Source organism: Protopterus annectens, chromosome 1.part2 (assembly GCF_019279795.1).
Source record: "Protopterus annectens isolate FY-2018-M chromosome 1.part2, PAN1.0, whole genome shotgun sequence".
NCBI lineage: Eukaryota > Metazoa > Chordata > Ceratodontiformes > Protopteridae > Protopterus > Protopterus annectens.
Genome location: NC_056727.1, coordinates 903313138 through 903335933, shown reverse-complemented (window position 1 = coordinate 903335933; position 22796 = coordinate 903313138). Strand labels below are relative to the sequence as shown.

Below are 22796 nucleotides of genomic sequence, written 5' to 3'. Positions count from 1 at the left end.
CAGACAAGCAATCTGAGCTTTTACCTGTTGCTAATGCCTTACTCTCGGACAAAGATAGTAGGGCAGTGGGCAGATATGGAAGGTGTAGGGCAATGGGCAGATATGGAAAGAAGAGTTTGCATCTCTTCCACTCTGGCATTCTGAGCTGTGAATTACTAAAAACAAATCAAATGTTTGTCTGTTCTGAGTGATTTGAATAAAATTCTGTCATCCCTTGAAGCATTTGAAGTTAAAAAGAATGATGGACAAGCTCCTCAGGTGCAAGGCATAGTACTGAGTGCAGCTGTGATTCAGTAGAAGCTTCATCCAGAACAGCTGCTATTGGATTTGTCATCAGAAGATTTGCATGGCCTCATTTTCACTCCATCTGAGGATATTAAAGATAAACTCATGGATGGATTTCAGTCCTAATAAAGATCTCTTATTTGGTCCTGAAGCTGCTCATTTGTTTAAATCCTTGCAAGAACAAGGAAAGATAATGCAAGATTTCAAACAAATCTTTATCACTTCTTTTCTCAGGTATCAGAGAAGTTACTCGGCTAAGCGCACATCTTTTTATTGCAGAGATCCTAGGTCTGCAAGGATGGCAGGAAAAATGCCTAGAAAGAGTTTGCAGGGTAAACATGCCAGAGAATATGTCTGGGAGGCCTCCCTTTCCAGATAAATCAGCCTATTTTCTGCATCTATCAGCACCCCTTGGTCCATCCCTCCATCTGTTAAAAAAGACTAATCTCATCCCTTTCTGCTTGGCAGCTCATAGTTTCCAACAAATGTATCCTCTCCATTATTCAACAAGGTTGCAAATGACATGAAAGGCGATTCTACCTTTCAAAGGTATCCCACCACCCCCTCTAAAGAAGGTAAACCTCAAGTTCTATCCTGCAGTGTCTTCACTTAACATGTACCCTAACAGCATGTAGGAAGAGTTTTATTCCAGCCTTTTTCTGGTGTCCAGAAAAGGAGGAGAATGGTCATCCTTTCTAGATTTGTCCCATCTCCACACTTCCCGGAAGGTGCCCTCTTTCAAAATGCTGCCTCTGCAAACTCTGCTCCCTTACATTCTTTCACAAGCCTTTCTGGTATCTTTGCACTTGAAGGATGCTTATCTCCACATTCCCATTCATCTTTTTTGAAGGATTTTTTTAAAGATTTTTGACTTTTTCATCATGCTTTCTGTTCTCTGCTTTACTGTTTGGGTTATCTACAGCCCACCCCACCCCGGGTCTTCACAAAATGCCTTGCCATGGCTATCACCTTTTGGAGAACTCAGGGAATTCAAATATTATCATATCTTGACAACTGCTAATACAGGCAGTCTTCTTAGAAGATTTTTGTTACAGCATCTCAGCTATGCTATCTCCCTCCTACAGAGTCTGGGGTTCACATTAAACTTAGTCAACATTGAACCCTTGCCAATATCTGGTCTTTCTGGGCAGCAGACTAAGCATGTACCTCATGCTAGCATTCCTACCACAAGGGAAGGTCCAGGCACTCTATGTATTTTCAGTCCCTTTTTCCCCTTCAGTCCTGTCCTGCAAGGGAAATTCTTAGGACTGTGTGGTTTATGGCAGCATCCAGACCCATGTTTCCATTTGAAAGATGACCATATGAGAAAGGTCCAGTGATATTTGAAGTCTGTCTAATCTTAGCATTGTCACCCTCCAGACACTCTGATCCCTTTTCAGCCCTCTCTGAAGAAATAATTTCAGTGGTGGATATCCCATATAAAGCTCAACCCAGGCCATTCTTTCTAAACAGCAGGCCCTTCACAGGACCTGCACATGGACATTTCAGACCTAGCTTGGGGGGGCATGGACAAGTTCCATAATAGTCCAACAGAATGAACCCCAAATCAAAGAACAGAACATATTAACATGAAGGAAATGAGGGCATTGATTCAGCCCCTGCTAATCTTCTCCCACTCATGGATTCCCGGTCCCCTCAGGATCTTGACAGACAACACAATAGTCATGTGGTATATAAACAAGCAGAAGGGGACCAAGTCGTTTCAGCCATACAAACTGGCTCTTCTAGATTGGAAGCAGGCCATAAATGCAAACCTGTCACTCCAAGTGTTTTACATTCCTTCCCAGGACAGTGTCCTATCAGATTTTCTAAGCAGACCCAGGGAAGACCCTCATAAATAGATATTGAACAGGGAGCCCTTCCTAGACACAGTCCACAAATAGGTCTGCCTGATGAATAACCCATTTACTTCCATTCACAACAAGCAGCTCCGTTTTATTGCTCCAGGACTCCTTGAACTCAAGCCTGGGAGATTGATGACCTGCTCTTTCCTTGGGAAGGGACGTTTCTTTATGCCCCCCCCCTTCTAATCCCAAAGATCTTGTTAAAGATCCAGAGAGACAAACCAAAAATATTGATGGTATCTCACTTTTGGCCCAGGCAGCATTGGTTCCCCCTTTGTCACCTTGCCAGGGGTCATCACCATGAGTTGCACTTCAGAGTGGACTTGCCCACACAGCACAAGGGCTCTTTCCTTCATCCCATCCCTTCATCTATCAGCCTGGCAGTGTGCATAATAGAATTCTGATTCCTTTCAGACAACAATTTTTTTTTAAGGTGCATTACAAGTTCTACAAGAGGCAAGAAAATCTGCTACTAGAAAGTTTTTATGTCCAAATAGAAAAGATTTTGTCTGGTGTACTAACAAGTAGAACCCTACTCAAACAAGAGTTCTTACTATTCTTGGTTGGTGTGAACTGTTGAGACTACCTTGCCTACTCCTTTATTAAGGTACACTTATCTGACATTTCGTCATGTTTGCCTGTACACATTCAGGACATCATTGACAAACCCCACAACTTGACAGTGCAGAAATCATCTATACCACACTAACTGTAAATTCAAGAAAAACACAATTTAATTGGCTGCTATATCCCACCTGGAAATAACGTCCCAGTTATCAAATGTCTATTGCACTGGGAAGTAGTACCCTTAGTCAGGAGACATTCATACTGGGTGATTTTAATTTAGACTAGTTTGCATGATACAGATCACCCTATCCAACGCATAAACTTGCATGGTTTTACACAAACTCTTCAAGAACCTACCCAAATAGATAAAGCTAGTAAAAAACAATCCACCTCGGACTGGATATTACTAAATAACTCCTCTCACTCATTCCAATCAGGTTGCCTTCCTGATGGTCTGAGTGACCACCTACCCACATTTCTTATACAACACATATTCCTACCAAAATCTACTATTTTTAAACAACTCAGAGAAAAAAACATAACTTTAATCTTGACAACTTCCTAGCTGACCTGCAAAGGTGCAATTGGACTCCACTCAAATACCTTGACCTAGGTGATGCAGTGAACCACTTTAATAAATCTTTCTTTGATATAGTAAATGCACATGCCCCTGTTAAGAACCATCAGAGTAAAATCAGACTATGCCCTCTGGCTAAGCAGAGACACTAGGGCCCTTCTGAAAAAGAGAGATAAAGTCTGGGAACTATGGCGCAAGACTAACACTGTAGTTTCAAAACAACAGTATCAAGGCAAAAAAATAAAACAAGATAAAATAAATTTCTATCCTAACATTCAAAACCCACATTAAAAAACCCTCAATAACTCTGGCCGGCTATAAACTCAGTCCTTCACCCAGGAAAATCTGCTACACCAACCCCAAACATCTACAACAATTCCGATAGCATGGCTACCATTTTTAACAAACATTTTACTGAGTCTATAATTGCCCTTTCCAAGCAGCAAACCCCCTACTCCTGATGCCAGACCAGCCAAGTCTACAACCAGCAATGCCTTGTTCTCTTTCTCCAAAGTTCCTACAGACACTGTAAAAAAAAAAAAAAAAAAAAGCTACTCCAAAAACTAAAACCTACCACACTTGCCGTAGATAACTTGCCCAGTGAATACCTCAAAATTGCAGCTAAAGCTATAGCCTTCCCAGTATCCTTAAAAATAGATCCATTCTCAAAAACAAGCTCCCTCAAATGTGGAAAATTTCCCATGTAATCACACTTCATAAAAGGGGTCCTTCCACAGAACTGATTAACTACTGGCCAATTGCTGCTATTTCACCTCTTTCTAAGCTACTCAAAAGGTGTATTCATCACAAATTCTTAAACAAATAACCTTCTCTCAAATACTCCGCATGGGTTTCGCCCACCACATAGTACCAGCTCTCTTATCCTTCATTAATACTGTAAACCATCCCAGGGATAACAACTTTTAATCTGCCATCTTTCTAGACCTATCAAAAGCCTTTGATATGGTCTCCCAGTCCAAACTAATAGATGTACTAACTGAACTATCCTTCTCACCATCTGCCATAGCATGGTTTCATAACAATTTATCTGGCCGTCAACAGTCTATTCTTTGGCAGGGTTGACCTATCTCCTCATCTTCCTTTATCCATTGGTGTCCCCCAAGAATCTATCTTGGACCCTCTCCTTTTCTCCCTCTTTACTAATAATCTACACACAGCTACTCCACATGGTTCTATAATACAGTATGCAGATGATTCAACACTTATATGTGCTGCCACTTCTCTATCAACTCTTCATTCTCACTGAATCCTTCACTTCTGTTGAAATATAGTTAGCCAATTCCCATCTAATCCTGAACCCAAACAAAACTAAATTATTACTCTTCCAGCCTAACAAGACATCCATCTCATGCCCACCATTTAACATAATAGCCAAATACAATACTGTCATCTCCCCGACAACCCATACAAAGCTTCTTGGAGTGGAAATGGACAATAACTTAAAATGTGACTTACATGTCTCCCTAACCATAAAAAAAGTCCATAAGAAACTTGGAAGTCTATATAGGCGCAAAAGGTTCTTGACCACAATGGCCAAAATTACATTAGCACAAACCCATGTTCTTTCCACTCTACTATATGCCTCTCCAATTTTAACTAATCTAAGGAAAGCCGACTTATCTAAGCTAGAAGCATGTTATAGTAAAATTGCTAAGTTTGCATCTGAATGCCCATATAGAACACATCATTGTACAGCTTTAAGGATATTAGACTGGCTTAACCTTCCCAACATTATTCTTTACAACCAACTCTGTCTAACTCACAAAATTGTAACACAACTAACCAGAATCCCTGCAGTACAAAATCTCATCCTTCCTTATAGTTCCAGCAGACCACTTTGCTCTAACAATAAGAACTTAGTCTCCAAGGCCAACAACACTGCAGGAGAATCTTTATTTTCCAACTATATTTCTCGTATATGGAACTCCCTTCCTAAATCCATTCTCTCAATCTCATCCACTAACCACTTTAAACCATCACTTAAAGCTTATCTAAAAAATAAGTCATGAATGCTCTGATGCATCACAGTAAACCCCAACCATATCCAACTTCTTCCCCAGTGTTTAATCCTTTATTCCTATGGACCTGAATTAACCCTGTATCCGGACATAAGTCATACTTTACAAATAGTATTAGTTATGTTCAAAGCCTAGGTTTTGTTGTCAAGATGTAACAAATTTATATTTTCTTATGTATACTACAGTTTGTTTACTGTATACTTTATTGATTATTGTAATTTGTTCATTAAAATTTACTGTTACTCATGGAACTTTTCTCCCTGGGCCTCCACTGAAAAAGGACCTGTGTCCAGTCGGACTTTCCCTGTAAACAAATGTTAAGTAAATAAATAAAATAAATAAAAACCCCATTCCACGAGAACAGTTGCCTCCTTTGCAGCCTTTTACAAAGGAACTGATTTCCATTGCTATTCTAGAATCAGCCACTTGGTCTTCTGTGCACACTTTTGCTAATATTATAGGGTAGTTGCTTTCTCAAGATCCAGAGCTTCCTTTGCCAGATCTCTTCCCTTTAGATTAATTGACAGTTCCCCTTTGCGTAATCCTTCCACCCTTAATAAATATTGAGCTTTGAGAATCACTCAGCAGTTTGGAATACTGCAACAGTGATCTAAGGAAGGACAGAGTACAGTTGTAAGACATTACCATGACAGTAGATGTCATACTTATCACTGTTGCAGTATTCCTTTCCAACCAACTTCTCTTTTTTCCTGTCTGCGTATTGTCCTCTGTTTTCTTACTGACCAATAGGGAGAAATTCTCTACTTTCCCTCCTCTTAGTTTATCTTTTACTTGTTATCTTTCCTGGAGTGGTTCCAGGTCTCCTGATTTTTTAGATAGTTTGAGGATCTCATGCTAATACATCCACTTATGTACTCTTATGCCCATCGACTTGGGTCACATATTGACAGGGGGTGGGGATCACGTCAGTCGCCCTGCTAGACAGGGGTCTAGGGAAGTAAATAGTGTGGGAAGAAATAGCCAGGGAATTATCGCTAGGTTTGTATAGACCGTAGGGCCAATAGCCTAGTACCAACCTATGAACGTATGGCTCTGTGGAAGGTTTTTGCTTTGGTACCCAGGCTAGACATCCACATTGTTTGGCAAGATAATCCCACTGTTTGGAATACTGCAGCAAAGATCGGTAGGTCATTTATTGTTGAGGTACATTCTTACACAAGTGTAGTATTTATTACGCTCTCCCCTAAGACACATCATCACACTCAAATTCTAGCCAAAACTCATGGCTATCTATTTCATATCGGATAAAATAACTTCTTGGATTCTTCATTTAAACTTGTCAGCCTTCACTCTTTCCTTTTTCTTGACCAGCCTTTTTTCCAAGTACCTCTGACAACAACCTGAGATCCCTTCCCCCTAGCATAATCTCTGTCCAAAAAAAATAATTAAAGTTGCACTACTCACACCACAGTTTCTCCATCCTAGGCCCTTTGAAGTCTAGTAATCTCTTTTGCCCTACCTTAAAGAGCACTCCTCCTTTAAAGTATTCAGAAAGGAACTGAAATGGTTCCTCTTCAAAGATGCGTTGTGCACTTTACACCACAAATGAAGTAATCTAATACTAGCATGATCGCATTTCATCTCCTAGTCACACAGGTGCAGCAGGGTTTCACACACACACTTTTTGTTTTTGTTTGTGTACTCGCTATAACACTCGAGCCTTATTCTGTTCGATATGATGCACATAGGCAAAACTCAATTCTTGATTTCCCTTTGATAGCGGTGGTATCTCTTAAAAAGTTTACCTAACTAATTTCTACCCACTCCTCCTCTACCCCCTTCAGGTATTGCTCTCTCTCGCTACTGCCTTCCTTTTTTTAATTTCTCCCAGTAACCATTTCCCATGGTCTTTCCTTAGATGATTATTTCTGTCTGAACTCCTTATTACTTGACTGCTGTTCTCTTGGTATTTACATGCATGCGTGTCTAAGGTATGTTAAAAATAGCGATGTTTCAGGATTTTATATTATGTCTGCTGATTCTCTGTCTCTTATTTATTTTTATTTATTTATTTATTTTTGTTTTGTTTTACTGGAAATCGTACTACAAATTTGTGATTTATTTTACCTCCTTAAACTCCCAGGCTGAACCTGTAAATGGTCCAAAGAAGACTAATGCTCTGCCCCAGTTAAGAAATTTACATAAATGATAAATAAGAAAGCCCTCTGCAAGTCAAGGATGACTGCATATTGACATAATTTCAAGGTACTTCAGTCCAATTGGGCTACAGTACTGTACATATAGCAAGGCGAGTGCTACAGTACTGTACATATAGCAAGGTGAGTGCTACAGTACTGTACATATGGTAAGGCGAGTGCATGTGAGTCATTTCACTCTTTACAATATAAAGCCAATAACGTTGTGGACTGGGGAAGAACAGGACATAACTATCGAGACTAAACAAGATGAAGGTTAAAATATTTCAGCTGTAAAAATGTTGAACATGATTATTTAAAGAAGAAGACTTTGTCAGTTACTAAGAAGACTGCTTCCATTTTGTACAAGTGCTTATGTGTAAATTTGGTTTGAGTGAGGAGTACCGGCCATACAGGGTTGTTACAATTTCCAGTTCCAGACGTGCTGAGGTACTTATAAATTTTATGTAAGTGAAAGAGCCTGGTAAATATGAATATTAAGTGTGGCACCACTTTTATAGCAATCAGGTTTAAAGGTCAAGTCTGTAACAATTGCAGTCAGTTTATTAGTGCACTTATATAGTTATCTAGATCTAGTTGAGTATTTTTAATGGCTAGTAGCAACTAGAAGTCAGTAAGAGCAAATAGTGTTAAAAGTGGCCCAAACTGGCTTTAGGATAAGCAGACAAAAATATTACGTATGGCTACAATGCTGTGGATGCTTGCAGCAGAGGTTTTAAAAAGTTAAAGGAGAAGGGTAAAGCAATGAAACTGATAAAATGGCTTTTTTTCACCCTCCTATTGTGTGATATAGCAGAAACTACTCAACCAACCAGTGATCTTTTTATAGGAAACAGATGTGCAAAGCAATTCAGGCGGAGGAAAGATGTGAGGCAGAATAAGGCAACAAGGTGAGAAGAAGAGGAAGCCCCTATCTCCACAAGATGCCCTGAACTATTACTGACTGTGCCAGGACGGTCTCACTTCAAGTGAAATTGGTTCAGCATGACCTCCAGCAGATGTGTGTGGGGCATTTATTTGGGTTGCTTATTAGAATTCTGAGTTTCCACCTGTTATGGTCATCCCTCTCAGTCCCTCAGGACAAAAAAAACACCTGTTTGTGTAGGTGTACTGCATTTGATAACCTGTAGTTCAGTGGAGAAGGCCCATCAGGGTAGGACAAAGAGATTTTATTCCAGATGTTTGTTTCTTAGGTTCATAGGTTGGTACTAGGCTATCTGCCCTAGGGACTATACAAGAATAGCCATAACAATTCCCTGGATTTTTCTTCCCACAATATTAACTTCTCTGGACCCCTGTCTAGCAGGGCGACTGACATGATCCCCGGGGTGAATTTCCCATCCAATCATCAAGGTTCCTTTTGAAGAGGGCCAAGGAGGCGCTCTGCTTGACATGTATGGGCAGTCTTTTACAGAGTATGGGGAGTCTCTGAGTCAGGAACCTATCCCTCCAGCATGTTTTGTTCATTGTGATGACAAGGTTTAGATCCCTGGAGCGTGTGGCTCTGAGGGATTGGAATTTCTTTAAGTGGAGCATGTCCAACAGCTCAGGGTTTGACATGGCATTGTATGTTAAGCAGAGATCGCCTCTGAGTAGACGATATACCACAGAGTATAGCTGGAGTTTTTTTTAGAAAGTCAGCAGGCCTGTGATTCTTGTACTGTGGTATTTCTGTGGCCTTTTCAGCTGTTGCAGATGTCTTGTGAGGTACATACCAAACTGGGCATTATACTCTCTAATGGGTCTAATGAGGTATGAGTACAGTGGGACAATGACCTCCTTTTTTCTGGATGAAAAGCCCTTAGTGATGAGGTGTGCCACATAAAACGATTTCCTGACTGTTGTGGCGATGTGGTTATTGGAAGTGAGACCACTGTCCACCTGTGTCCCAAAGTTTGTCATCACACTTTCGATGTTTAGTGTACTGCCACCTATGTGGTAATTCATGGGTACATGTTTTTTTTCCAAAGGGGATAACTATATATTTCTTAGCATTAAGCTTAAGCCCATGGCTCTGGCACCAGTCATCTGTTTCTGTAAGGCCCTTTTGTAGAATATCCACATCATTTGGGGATTCAATAATGGCTCCCAGTTTGCAGTCACCTGCGAACTTTGTTAGCCAGAGTCCCTTAGTGTTGGCCTGTATTTCAGAGAAGTAGATACCAAACAAGAGTGGTTCCAGGACTGAACCCTGAGGTACTCCACTTGTCACTTGTCTGGAGCTGGATTTGGAGTTGGCTACTTTTACAGTCTGGGTTCTGTCAGTAAGCCAGTTGGCAACCCATCGAGTGACGTAGGGATTTATGCCCAGCTTAGTAAGTTTATCTATGATTCCAGAATGAGGGATGGTGTCGAAGTGTGGGACCGCCTTACCCTCGTCCACAGCTCTGGAGACTGATTCTAAGAAGTCATTCAGGTTCAGGAGACAAGATCAGCCCTTCACAAACCCAAACTGGGTGGGGTCCATTGTTTTGAAGGTTGCCAGTGTCTTTGTTTATAAGTTCCATGATAATGCGTTCCATGCCCTTGCAGATCAGGCTCGTCAGACTGATGGGACGGTACTTCCCGGGATCCAAGGTGGATCCCCCTTGTGGAGTGGGATAACTGTAGTTGTGCGCCACTCAGTGGGCATGAAGCCTGAGGTGAGGCTATGATTAAACATAACACTTAGTGAGGTGCCAGTTCATTTTGTAGTTCATGTAGTACACAGCCTGGGATGTCATCTGGTCCCATGGATGCTGTATTCTTAACTTTAGAGAGTGCGGTTTCTACCTGTGTGGCTGTGATTACCAGAATTTGGCAATCTTTTGGTATTGAGATGGACCCTTTAGGGGATGAGAGGGGGGGGGGTAAGTTGGCACTAAATCGATCTGCCAAGATATTGGCAATATCCTTGGGATCAGTATATTTAATGCCATTCTGTTGAAGCTCAGAGCAGATCTGAGCATTGCCATTTAGATTCTTGACATAACTATAGAATGCCTTCTGGTTGTCTTTGGAATCTTTGGCAATTTTATTTTTGTAACTAGCTTTTGAGGATTTTGTGAGGGATCTCAGCTTCTTACTGAGGCTGGTGAGGGAGTTTTTTGCATCCTGGGATTTTCCTCTCTTCTGCAACAGTTTCTTCCTTCTGTTGTATAGTTTGTTTATAGCAGGGGACCACCAGATTGACTTCCTTTTTCTGGAGGAGAGCATCTTGGTTCTGTTTGGGATGGCACGATTCATACATGAGTGGATGTGCTCGTACAGTGCCTTAGTGTAGGATTCTGCAGTCGAACTTTCAGATCCCGTCTGCACGGTTGTCATGAAAGTTGTCACTTCTGACTTCAGTAGCATGAAGTTGGCTTTGGAGAAGTTTTTTAAAGAGGTTTCCTTACTAGGGGGTGGGGGGTGGGATGTGGATGTCAAGGGTGATTTGCTTATGGTCAGACCTGACCAATGAGGGGATGACCACTGGTGTGGAGCATCTATCTCCCATGCTGGTCCCAGAAAACAAATGTTTGGTGACCCATTCTGTGCATTTCTAGGTGAAGCAGCAGAGGACCATATTAAAGGTGTTGATCTGTGTTTATCTTGGCTTGGTTGAACTGTTTGATCAATCATCAGTCGGTGGAGCTCTATTTGCTTGACTTCTTCTTTACTTAGAGTGTACTCACTATCCAGTTATTGTAGCAATGTATAAAAGGTGAAACGTTTTTGTTTTGTTTTTTTCTTTAGTGATTTTTGCCTTGTTCCTGTGACTCCCCTTGGCAGTGCCCATTCATTCCTCATCTCTAGAAATGCCACTTAGAACCAAGGCAAGTGGTCTGGCCAAAGGGAAGGGTGTCATTCAGGTGCTGTGTATTTTTACCTGTATCCTAGCACTGACCACACTTTGGGTAGCTCAAATGCACACCTGGGAAAATGGAACATGTGTACCACATCACCACAGTGGCATTTGCTATGAAGGCTACCACCCATTGTTAACTTGGTGAGCATAACACCCATCCCCAGGCTGTCCCATGGTTTACTGCTCATTCTTCAAGGACTAGTGTCAGTGTGTGCGCCTGGCTTCTCCCATCCTTTTTGCCAGGAGAGGCCTACTCATTTTCCCTGCTAGTGTCATTAAATGCCCAAGTCGATGGTTGAACTCTGATCGCCTGGCTTTATAGGTTCATAGGTAGGTACTAGGCTATCTGCTCGAAGGCATTTATAAGCTTAGCCAGAATGTGTTGGCTTTCGCCGCCCTCTTAGATTAGTTCCCTGTGCCTCTGTCCAGCATAGCCATTGAAGTGATCCCCGGGCTAAGCTTAGTTTCCCAGCCACTCGTCAAGGTTTCTCTTGGAAGAGGGTTAGCGAGGAGCTCTGCCTAATGTAGATTGGAATCTTGTTCCAGAGCATGGGAAGTCTCTGGGACAGGAATCTATCCCTCCAGCATGTCCTATTTATTGTTGTGGTGAGGTTTAGATCCCTAGAGCATGTGGCTCGAGGGGCCATGGCTTTCTTTAGGTGGAGCATGTCCATCGGTTCTGGGTTGGACATGGCCTTGTATGTCAGGCAGAGATCACCTCTGAGTAGGCGGTATGCAACCAAGTACAGCTGGAGTTTCTTCAGTCGAGCTGCATAGGGTATCTGTTTGAGGCCAGTGAGCCACTTGGTGAGGTACTTCTGTGGTCTTTCCAGCTGTTGCAGATGTCTTGTAAGGTACATCCCAAATGGGGCATTGTACTTTATGATGGGTCTGATGAGTGATGTGTAGAGGGGCACAATGACCTCTTTTGATATGGATGCAAACCCTTTTGTGATTAGGTGGGCCACATAGAAGGATTTTCCAACCACTTTGGCAATGTGATTATCAAAGGAGAGGTTACTATCTACTTGGGTCTCCAGATCCCTTATTACATATTCATATTTAGGGGGCTACCACCTATGTGGTAGTTTGTGGGTACTTTGTTTTTTTCCAAAGGGGATGACTATGCACTTTTTGGCATTTAGCTTGACGCCATGGTTTTGATACCAGGTACTTGTCTCAGTGAGACCCTTTTGGAGGATGTCTTTGTCAGCCAGAGAGTCAATTGTAGCCCAGAGTTTGCAGTCATCTGCGAACTTGGTCAACCATAGTCCTCCTGTGTTTGCCTGTACCTCTGAGAAGTATATGCCGAACAGGAGGGGTCCTAGGACACTGCCCTGGGGAATGCCACTTGTAACCGGTTTAGAGTCCGACCTAGCTCCCGCAACTCTTACCATGTGGGTTCTGTCCGTGAGCCAGTTGGCAACCCCTCTTGTGACGTAGGGGTTTTTGTTCAGGCTGATGAACTTGCCTATAATACCTGAATGGGGAATCATGTCGAAGGTCTTTGCGAGGTCTAGGTAGGCTGTGTGGACCACCTTTCCCTTGTCTGTAGCCTTGGTAACTGTCTCGAAGTCCACCAGGTTTAGGAGGCATGATCTGCCCTTAAAGCCAAACTGGGTAGGGTCCAGTCTTTGGAGGTTCCCAATGTTTCTGTTGGATCCATGTTGATGCGCTCCATAGCCTTGCAGACCAAGCTGGTCAGGCATTATAGGGCAATAGTTCCTGGGGTCTGTTGTGGCTCCACCTTTGTGGAGTGGAATAACCGTTGCTGTGCGCCACTCTGTCGCCACGTAGCCTGTGGAGAGGCTGAGTTTGAACAGTGTGTTCAGGTGAGGGGTTAGTACATCTTTGAGCTCATGTAGGACGCAGCCTGGGACACCGTCCGATCCCATTGATGCTGTGTTTTTGGCTTTGGATAGGGCTGTTTTAACCTGAGTGTCTGTAATTTCAGGGGCACTACATTATACTTAATCACTCCAAAGTCTCTCTTTTGTCTCTCTGCTGCTGCAGAACTCTGCAGGGCACCAGGCAGGAGCTTGCTGAGCTGTATACAAGCGTGAAAATCTTGCAAATGCGGGTTTTATAGCAGGGAAATGAAAGAGATGGAAATTAGCTCAATATGGCCAATAAACTACTAATTTCTGGGCTGAATCCACTCCTCCAGGGACAGATAGGCTTCTCAAAGCTCCCCTCTCTCACAGGTGAACAGACTAACTTCCTTCTATCCAAGTAAGGTATGGGCAAACACAGAAACTTGTAACACAGCCCTGAATTCAGCACTAACCTGAAAACTGGACTATACTAGCTTAGAAAGGTGGGAAAACAAGTATATTGTTTTGTTTTGGTTTTTTTTGTTTGTTTGTTTTCAGAAAATAAAGCAGATACAATCAAAAAAACACTTTAAATGCACAGAAATGGCTATCACACGAGTGTGTAGTCTACAACAGATAAACAGGTAATTTAAACACAAAATGACTTTGTTAAAGTGCAGGCAGTAAAATAAGTACACTATAGTACAAGTAAATTGAACCAAGCTTCTTAAATCACAGAAACTCTAAACAATTGGCGTTTTAGGTGGAATTAGCTAAAGACAGCAAGAAAATGCAGAAAAATTATACTTAATCAGTCCAGTGTCTCTTTTGTCTCTCTGCTGCTGTAGAACTCTGCAGGGCACCAAGCAGGAGCTTGCTGAGCTCTTTATGGCACTGGCATAAGAGGCTAAAGGTTGTCGTGATCAGTGTTCTCTGAAGTCAAAAAGTAGAGGAGAAAGAGCAATTGTTATTTACATGATTTAATGATGGTCTCTCTTTGAGATGGAGTGAAAGTATATAACTAAGGAGGGGAAGTTGTCTTTGTACATATTCATGAATTCCCAGACTCTTGAGGACATGGGTTTACAGCTTGTATCTACTTGAGATGACTGAATTCATGCTGAAATGAAAGTTATTGTGTTGAGAGAGCTCACTTATTTTTAGGTTGCATAGCAGATCACCTTGCAGCCCATTAACCTGTCACTGTTGTTGAGTCAACTCGAGTGCCTTTATATTCTCCATGGATTTAAAGAATGTCTGCCTACATATGCCTGTACACAAAGACCACTTGCAGTATCAGAGGGCTGTAAGTGGAGGAGAGAAAAATGATTTCCAGTTTACCTCTGTCCTTTCTGGTTTGCCTCTGGTGCCATGTGCATTCCACAAGTGCATAGATAAAGTTTTTCCTTTTCTTAAGACTCATGGCATCCATATTTATCCTTGCACAGATGACTGATTCTGTCACCATTGTTGGATAGGTGAGCTTATCCCTGTTCATGACCACAGATTGCCAGACCTGCTTGGGCTTCTTTATGAACCTCCTTATGTCAGGGTTGCTACCAGAAAAGTCAAATGTCTTACTGGCAGCCCTCCTGAACACAAAGAGAGGTCAGGTTTACCTAGCCAGGGAAAGGGTTTTCCAGTTAAATCTTTGTAGACCTGACCCAGAAAATCCATGTAACTACCAAGATTCTTGCCCCCCCCCCCCCGAGTCACATGTCAGTGTCTCTACTAGTACAAGTAATTAGACTGCATATTAAAACATCCAGTGGTTGTTCAGGAGCTTCTGGCAGCAACATTGCCAACCCTTCCAGCATATAGCCCCTCATCCCAGTTATCAAAAAAAAAAAAAAAGTTATTGTGGGCCAGACAGGTGTAGCTCAACCAAGGCACATCTGTCATGCCTCACGGGGGAATAGACCCTGTCCGTGTTGCAGCTGACTTTGCTTGAGGAATGCAAATGTTACAGCTGTATGTAAAAGAGACTTGGAGCGGGACCTCAGCAAGAAACCACATTGCAGTAAGAGAAATGGAGGCACTCCTTCTGGAAATAAAAGTCTTCATCTCAGATCTCATGCCAGGATTCCCAAGGATCATAACAGGTATTTTCATGGTGATGTGTTATATAGACGGGCAAAGAGGCAGGATGTTGAAACATGCAGTCCAGCTAGGCCTGCCACTCAAAGCCACTTATATGCCATCATCCCAGAAAATGATTTCAGATGAGCTGTACAGGTTAGATGTCAGAAGCTGTGAGTGGAAACTGGACCCAGAAGTGCCCAGAGATATCTATTCACCTTGGACAAAACTCATCTACAGACATTTTGCTCCAAATTCCTATATATGAGCCTGAGTGGTGGGAGGTGTCATCACCCTCTGGCACAGGGATCTTCTGTATGCATTTTCACCAGTAATTACCAAAAGTTCTCTAAAGATCAGACAGAAGCCAGCATCTTGTTGGTGGTCCCACACACTGGCTCAGGCAGCTATCCTTCCCTCTACCATTTCAGGTGATTGAGAAGGGTCCTGTTCTTTAGTATTGCACCCTGCTTAAACAGGATGGGAGGGAGGCCCTGGTTCTCCTAGCCCTAATGAGTCTTAAGAGTAGCTGCATGGATCCTGCCATGGATCATCTCAGCCTGAAACCTTTTAAAGAAAATCTTTCAGATAAATTCATTAACATTGTTGGCGAAGCTTGATCTTGTGGTGCTCATTCTGATACATTGCCCCAAGAGTGTAGTGAACCATAGTTTTTGCAATGCGTGACTGGTTTTCTGGTTGCTGGTTGCGGTGGTGCTCTTATGGTATGGTTTACCTATCAGACATTGCAGCAGGTCTCCACTTGGACCCTTCTTTATCTGCTCACTATTTGGTCTAGCAGTTTTTGTAGGGGATGTTTGACCTAAAGCCTCCTAAGAAGCTGGCGCTTCTACATTGGTATTTGAATTTTGTTATTGAGAGATTGACCTTGGCACCCTTTGAAACTAGTGCACCTATTGCATTAAAAGTATTGTACTGGAAAACTGTTCTTGGTGGTGACATCTGTCAAAATTGTCAGAATTAAAAGCTGTATGTGTAAACTTTACACAGCTTTCCATAAGAACCTTAAAACTAACATCTGTTTTATGCTAAAATTTTTCTGTGAGCTTGCTAGATCAAGAGGGATAAAGCCTTGACTGTGACCCAGACAACTTGTTTGATTAGCAGCTTAGACACCTGGTGGAACTGACAGCAGTGAGGTCAGGGCAGAGCCAGATGGGTGGTGGTGCAAATATGTGGCCTGAGGGTTGCTCTTAGGCTCACTAAGCCACTGCCTGGTGGTAGCCTTCAAGACTGGCGTGCAAAATTTGCAGTCACATGGGGAAGGTTTTGTCAGCCACTGCGCTGCTGTGTATCACATTAATTTCTATTACAAATGCCTTCATTACCAGGATACTGGTGAGGACATAAACCAACCTCTTGACTGTCTAATAATGGTCCTCACCAGACAGCTGTCACCCAAATCCCAGGTAGAATTCTCTAGTAAAGGAACAAGCAAGTCCTGTCCTCTGAGGGGGGAGAAACTTGATGGCAAAAAACACACAGAAAAAAATTGTTTCTGAATGGACTGTCAGTCAAGCAGTCCGCTTTATCTTCTTTCCAAAACCTCAAAACGAAGTGAGAGGATTTTACTCTTGGATGTCCTTAAGCAGTTGAGATATTGCCAAGACATTAGACAAACACACTACCATTTTGACATCTTCATGAGAGGTAAGGCAGTTAAACTGTTCTCCAAATGGCTGTCTGGTAAACTTATGTCACCTTCTGTTATGATTCTAGCAAACATCTCTTTGGAACCATGGTCATGGTGCACTGCACTAGAGCAGTAGCCACTACAGTTGTCTTCAAGATTGCTTCTGATCAGGATATTTGGGAAGCATTGGCTTGGATTTCTCTACAAGGGGAGAAAAGCCCTGCAACAGATTATATATTTTACAGTGAGCTGGGGAGAAAATCTCCACAACACACACAGTTTACAAGAGTTGAGAAATTATATACAAGGGAAGAAAAGTCCTACAACAGACGAAATGCAGATTAAAATACATTTACAGAATATCAAGAATGCAGTATGAACTGCGAGTAGCAGGACAATGGATAGCCTATGTCAAGTAAATTAATATAGTTATTCAAATTATTGACTATATTTCTAGTTGTATATGAAGGTGAGAAAATGGAGTATTCTGCTGGCAAAATAGAGTAATAGATTGAGATGACGAGTAATGAGCAGGAGGGAAAGTTAAGGACATGGAGAGAGAGAGTTTGTTATGGAAGGTCATTACAAAGGAAAATAGAAAGTGTCGGCTGAAGAGGTAGAAAAGCATACATTAATAGGATATTAAAGTGAGAGCTTTTTGTGATGTTAGGCCATTACTACCTGGGTAAGATATGGAGGTCTTAGTGAATTAAAAGTGAAAAAGCCATAGCTATAGTAAGTAGGTCAGCATGCATCTGTTTTGAGGGTTGGGCAGGTCCTGGTGTTAAATATTTATTTAGACTGGTCTTGAAATTGGAAAGGTTGCTAGCATGTCTAAGGGATAAAAATAGGAGTGGGTTGTGTAGCTGGAATAGAGAGAGTGTTTCCTGCTGGCAGATGTGATTATTAGGCAGTGAGAAGCATTTTGTTTTCAGATCAAAGTGTCCTAGTAGAGGTGTATGCATGTAATAAGTGTAATAGGCCCTTGCTTTGTTCTAGTTTGTATATTGTGTGGACTAGGGTAGCTGGGTGTGAGTAAGTTGCTTAGGTAATTCAAGCCAATAAAGCTGTTTAGGGTTAAGCAGTGATGGGTTCTGTTTGACGGGTTAGTGCCACATTTTTCTATTTTGTTGTAGATCGATTTTAGTTTATTTTGGATGGAAGCTTGAGTAGTACTGGGGAGCCATATAGTAAAGTAGGAGTGTAGAGGCCAGGAGCTACAGTGTGTCCCTAATTTTTGATGATTTTTTTTGATGGAGAATGAGTTGGTGAGGGTGTTTGATAGGCCAAATGAAGAGTTAAGTAAGCTGTAGGAAATGGTATCAACAACTTTGGATAGATCCAGAAATATGGCAGAAACAACTTTGCCTTTGTCTCTAACTAGGTTAATAATGTTGAAGTTTAAAAGAGCTGTGGTGGTGCTATGCCGTGGTCTGAGACATGTTGTATGGGGGTAAGGAGGTTGTTCATTTGTAATTGAGTCATTATTTGATTATGAATATATTTTTCAAGGATTTTTAAAGTTGGATGAGAATGACAGTGGGCCTAACCTCCCTTGTGAAGTGGGATGATGAGATTTTGTTTCCATGAGTAGTTGTCAGCAAGTCACTTTAACAGTACAGGTTGAAGTAGTTCATCACTTCAGAGTAGGCTTCCATCCTTCATCTCCAACACTGTACTGCCTCCTGCCTTTGAATGTTCTGAGGACTTGAAGGTTGCGTATATTCTGTTGTATCCCGTGGAATCACTGTTACCAATCTGTTTTCAGAGTTCTTTTGTTCAGTTTTGCGTGGTTTGCTGTCCTGTTTTAGCACAAGGCATGAGGATGACCTCACAGAAACCACTTCAAATTGACTAAACCCTGCAGCAACTTTAAACATACAGCATAATGCTATAGCATACAAATCAGTTGTGTTACAAATTAAAAATATTCTTCATGTGAAAATGTACTCCACTGAGTTTGACCACACAAGTGAGCAGAAATTATCAGATTATGTCACTGCTGCCCATTGGACTCCTTTCTTTGACCTGTTGCCCTTCTGTCTCGTGCACATTCACAGGTTTATCATTTTGTTAACAAACCCCTGCCTACATAGAGAATTACAGTAATCTGTCATTTCTGTCCAGGAAATTACACCACTCTCCTTGATATAACTAAATGTATGCATGCTGAACTTGACTTGTTAACTGCATTTGTTATTGTCTGCTTAGTAAGTCCTCCTGAGTTGGTTGTCTGCTGATACTAACCAATGGTCCTGCAGCTACCTTAAAGGCAGGCCTTAAGCCTTTAAATGGGTTAGTACCACATCCACCCATCTGGCTGTCCCTTTGGGTGTTCCACAAGATGCTGTGCTTGCACTTACATTTTCCAGCTTTGTAAGTAACATGAAAAATTGTGTGTTGTCTAGGTAACTCAGTGATGAGACTTTGCTGTGTTCCAGTTACACAGTGACTGCTGTACAGTCATCAGTCAGTACAGCAGTCAAGTTTTAACGCTATTCCAGTCCGTTTACCTCTTTGTCTAAATGGACATATGTACGTTTTGATGAGAGTACTTTCATTGAGAGGCATTCTAAAATTTTTAGTATTTATTATCATGGCATTTTGAAACCATATTGACTTATATGGAGCAAGGCAGTGTTGCACTGCATTTTTTTGCTTTGTTTTTCTACTTTGTCCCACTGTAAGGTGATATTACAATGTGTGCTTAAATTAGGGAGCTGTAGAATAGAACGGGGGACTTGCCCCTTTCAAAAACTTTATCAGTTTTATAACTCAAAAACATAAAGAAGTGTGACTTATTCCAGGGTTGACAACAGAACCTATATAAACCAATGTTCTCAAAAGAAAATGTATGCAGTTTTATGTATATTACAGCAAGTGTGGAACCTTCACCCATTCAAGCTATGAAATCTCCAAAGCTTCTTGAAATTTTCTTAGTAAACTGAAGTCTGATCTCCCTTAGCAAATCCATTACTACAAAACCTGTTCAGAGGCTTATCATGCTGTACAGGAACAAGGTATGTAAAAACTGTACTACAGTGACTGCAGTCCATGCTTTCGTGCTGCCAATCCACCCCTAGGCCCATATGCTTCACACATACTGACTTTCTGATAACCACTACATACAAAACACACAAACCTCACCTGGCCTAGGACAAGATTGCATTCCTTTCTGCTGGTATGCCTTTCTGCTGTCACTGTTGTGAAGTCTTAACACGGGTTTTTCCTAAGCTAAGCTTAGCTTAGGTTTATTTCAGGAAGAAAAACAAGATGGAGTTTGCTAACCCAACGTTTAGTAGACTTTTTATCTGAGGCGTGTATGTTGGTGTACAGCAGTATAGTGTGAAGTATGTTTGCATCTGCAACAGAATAGGTGTTGCTGGGGAAATGGGAAATGTGGCCCCATGCGTTAAGCTTCACAGATGGGAAAACCCTAGCTGTAAGGATTTGCTGACATTTGGCTACCTCTTTGGTGATGTACCCTTCATGTAACAGCTTAGAAGCCATTGAGAGATTGACTTGACTAGCTCCGAGGTATCTTGTGTTGTTACACACCATAAATGTAGATGCATTTCATCCAGTAGATCATTGTTCCCACCACATGTCCACATTCGTATCACTTTAGTCCATTGCGGCTGGGGAAGAAACTGAGTGGATTTAGGGTCTGGCTCGTCATCTGGGATGTTTCCATTAGGTTCTCATTGATTTCTTTTTTAAAATCAGGGCAGACCAAATAGAATGTGTTAGATACCTCTTAGCCAGAAAGAATGGTATCTATTAGCAAAGTCCTTAAGACCTGCTTGCTGACATGCTTTCAGAAAATACAGATTGAAGTAGATTTTTGACATGTATTTGGACAGCCGATGTTATACCTATTGTCTACTCACAGGGCGTCAATGTTAGTGCTTTTCTCATAGGTTTCTATCTCCAGTCTCTTAGGTTGTTTTTTCAGGTTAGGAAAGTGTGGAAGAAATAATTTATCTGTTAATTTATTGGTATTTATCAACAATAACAAATTGTCATGTGCAGAAGGCTCTGTACAGAAGACTGTTTTGGAAAGCAAAGCTGAATTTGTACCTTGTAGAAACTGGGAAAGAGTTATATTTGCAAGATATGATGACTTGAGCATCTTTCAGTGATCTGGAGTTACTGTACATTCCTTTGTAACTAACCTTTTCACTATGGTGGCCTTAGTTATTCTGTTTGCATTCCTTTTCTGACATTTTAATATGGTTTTGCTGTTGTTTTAAAGCTTGGACAGACATTGCAGTCTTTATACAAAATGTGACATAATTCCATACAGCTATAGCCTTTAAGTTGCACTGTCTTCTGTGTATGGCTCTCACCATTATTGCATTCCTTTTATAGTCATGTTATTTTGGGTCACACACTGATATTTATAATTAGTCTTGTGAAGTGGCTTTCTGTCCCTGCTTTAGCTAATCATATTCCTTTTTTGGTAGGCAATGGAGAAAGCTCACGTAGATGCAGTCTTGATTCTGGGAGAGGCCTTTGCATGTGATGGACCTTTTGATTTTGGTTCCCAGAGCACCACAAAGAGAATCCACAGCCTTATTCCTGTCATGTTAAAGGAAAGGTTGATTCCTCCTCCAGAGGAAACCTACTCATTACATCGTAAGATGGCAGGTTCCTTCCTGATCTGTGCCAAGCTGCAAGCAAAGATTCCATGTAAACATATGTTTGATGAAGCTTACACCAAATACTGGAAAAGAAAATCCCAGAAATCAGAAGTATAAACAATTACATGACCTGCTGTTCTCCTTGAAGACTCCTTAAGCAATAGTAAGATATGGTGCCTCCATCCTGTGTTCATAGATCATGTGATTTGCAGTGAATTTGTCCTTTTTCATGAGAAAATTTTAAACTTTGTGAAAATCCTTCAGATTTGAAATCATGAAAAAGGGAATCTGTGTCTTGGATAAAGATGTCTCAGCAGTGTTCTGGAAATGTAACATTAATGTTTGTCCTGTTCTCTGTTATCGACAAGAGGCCAGTTAAATGTGTGTAGTGACTTCATTATGCACATTTTAGTGTTGTGGTTCACAGCATAATAAGTCATTCGGTGGATTATGTAAGAAGGTGACTTTTCAGATTACTTTCCATGTAATGTACCTTTTATATAGCTCTTAAATTTTGTAAAATTATGTGCAGACGGAATTTTCACATTGTAAAAAGAAGTGTTTAATGTCTAATTGTTAAATAAAATTTTAATTGAGCAAGTCAGGTCAGTGAAGGGAAAAGTGATGCCATAAGATGCAAAAAAGTGTTAAGTTGTGAAGTAAATTAACCCTTCAAATGTTAGGCAGTGGCCTAAAATGGCACAGAATATCCTGACAGAGCTATTTTCATAAGACAATTGAATGTATGTGCTAAAAAGCTTTATGCTAGCATCTAGTGGTGTCTTTATTTCCTGTTTACAGGAACAGTGGCATAGAGTAGAACAACGTGTATAGATGTGTATTTTTATTTGCAGAACCTGTTTTAGTTGTAGAACTACGTTAAAAAGTTATTTTTTAAGATTTTTCCTCTACTGGGTCATGCTTTTGGATTGTACCCATGTTTTTTTCCTGGGTAGCATTATATGTGTATATATATATATATATATATATATATATATATATATATATATATATATATATATATATATATATATATATATTTCGTGCTTGTCGGACTTTGTTCTAGACGTATTAGCTGTTGCCATTCACGTATTTTCTAAGATGCATAATTGAACATTTGTTCTGATGAGACTTTTTTTGGCACTTATTCTTAGAATTGCATTTTGCAAGGAGGATACATGAAATGTTTGTCTTGGTGATATTTGTTTCTCAGTACGCAGACATCAGATTTCAGTGGCTTTAAATACATAAGACTGTAAGATGCTAA

At 41.1% G+C, this 22796-nt stretch overlaps 1 protein-coding gene across 1 annotated transcript in view; it reads left to right on the top strand.

The window, feature by feature from the left end:
* COQ8A (coenzyme Q8A) overlaps positions 1-22133 on the top strand; it is a 571755-nt gene extending 549622 nt beyond the window's left edge. The window contains exon 15 of the mRNA XM_044059595.1: positions 21353-22133. Coding sequence (XP_043915530.1) covers positions 21353-21646 — 294 coding nt within the window. The 3' untranslated portion in view covers positions 21647-22133. The remainder of the gene's footprint in view (positions 1-21352) is intronic.
* The last annotated feature ends 663 nt before the right edge of the window (positions 22134-22796 follow it).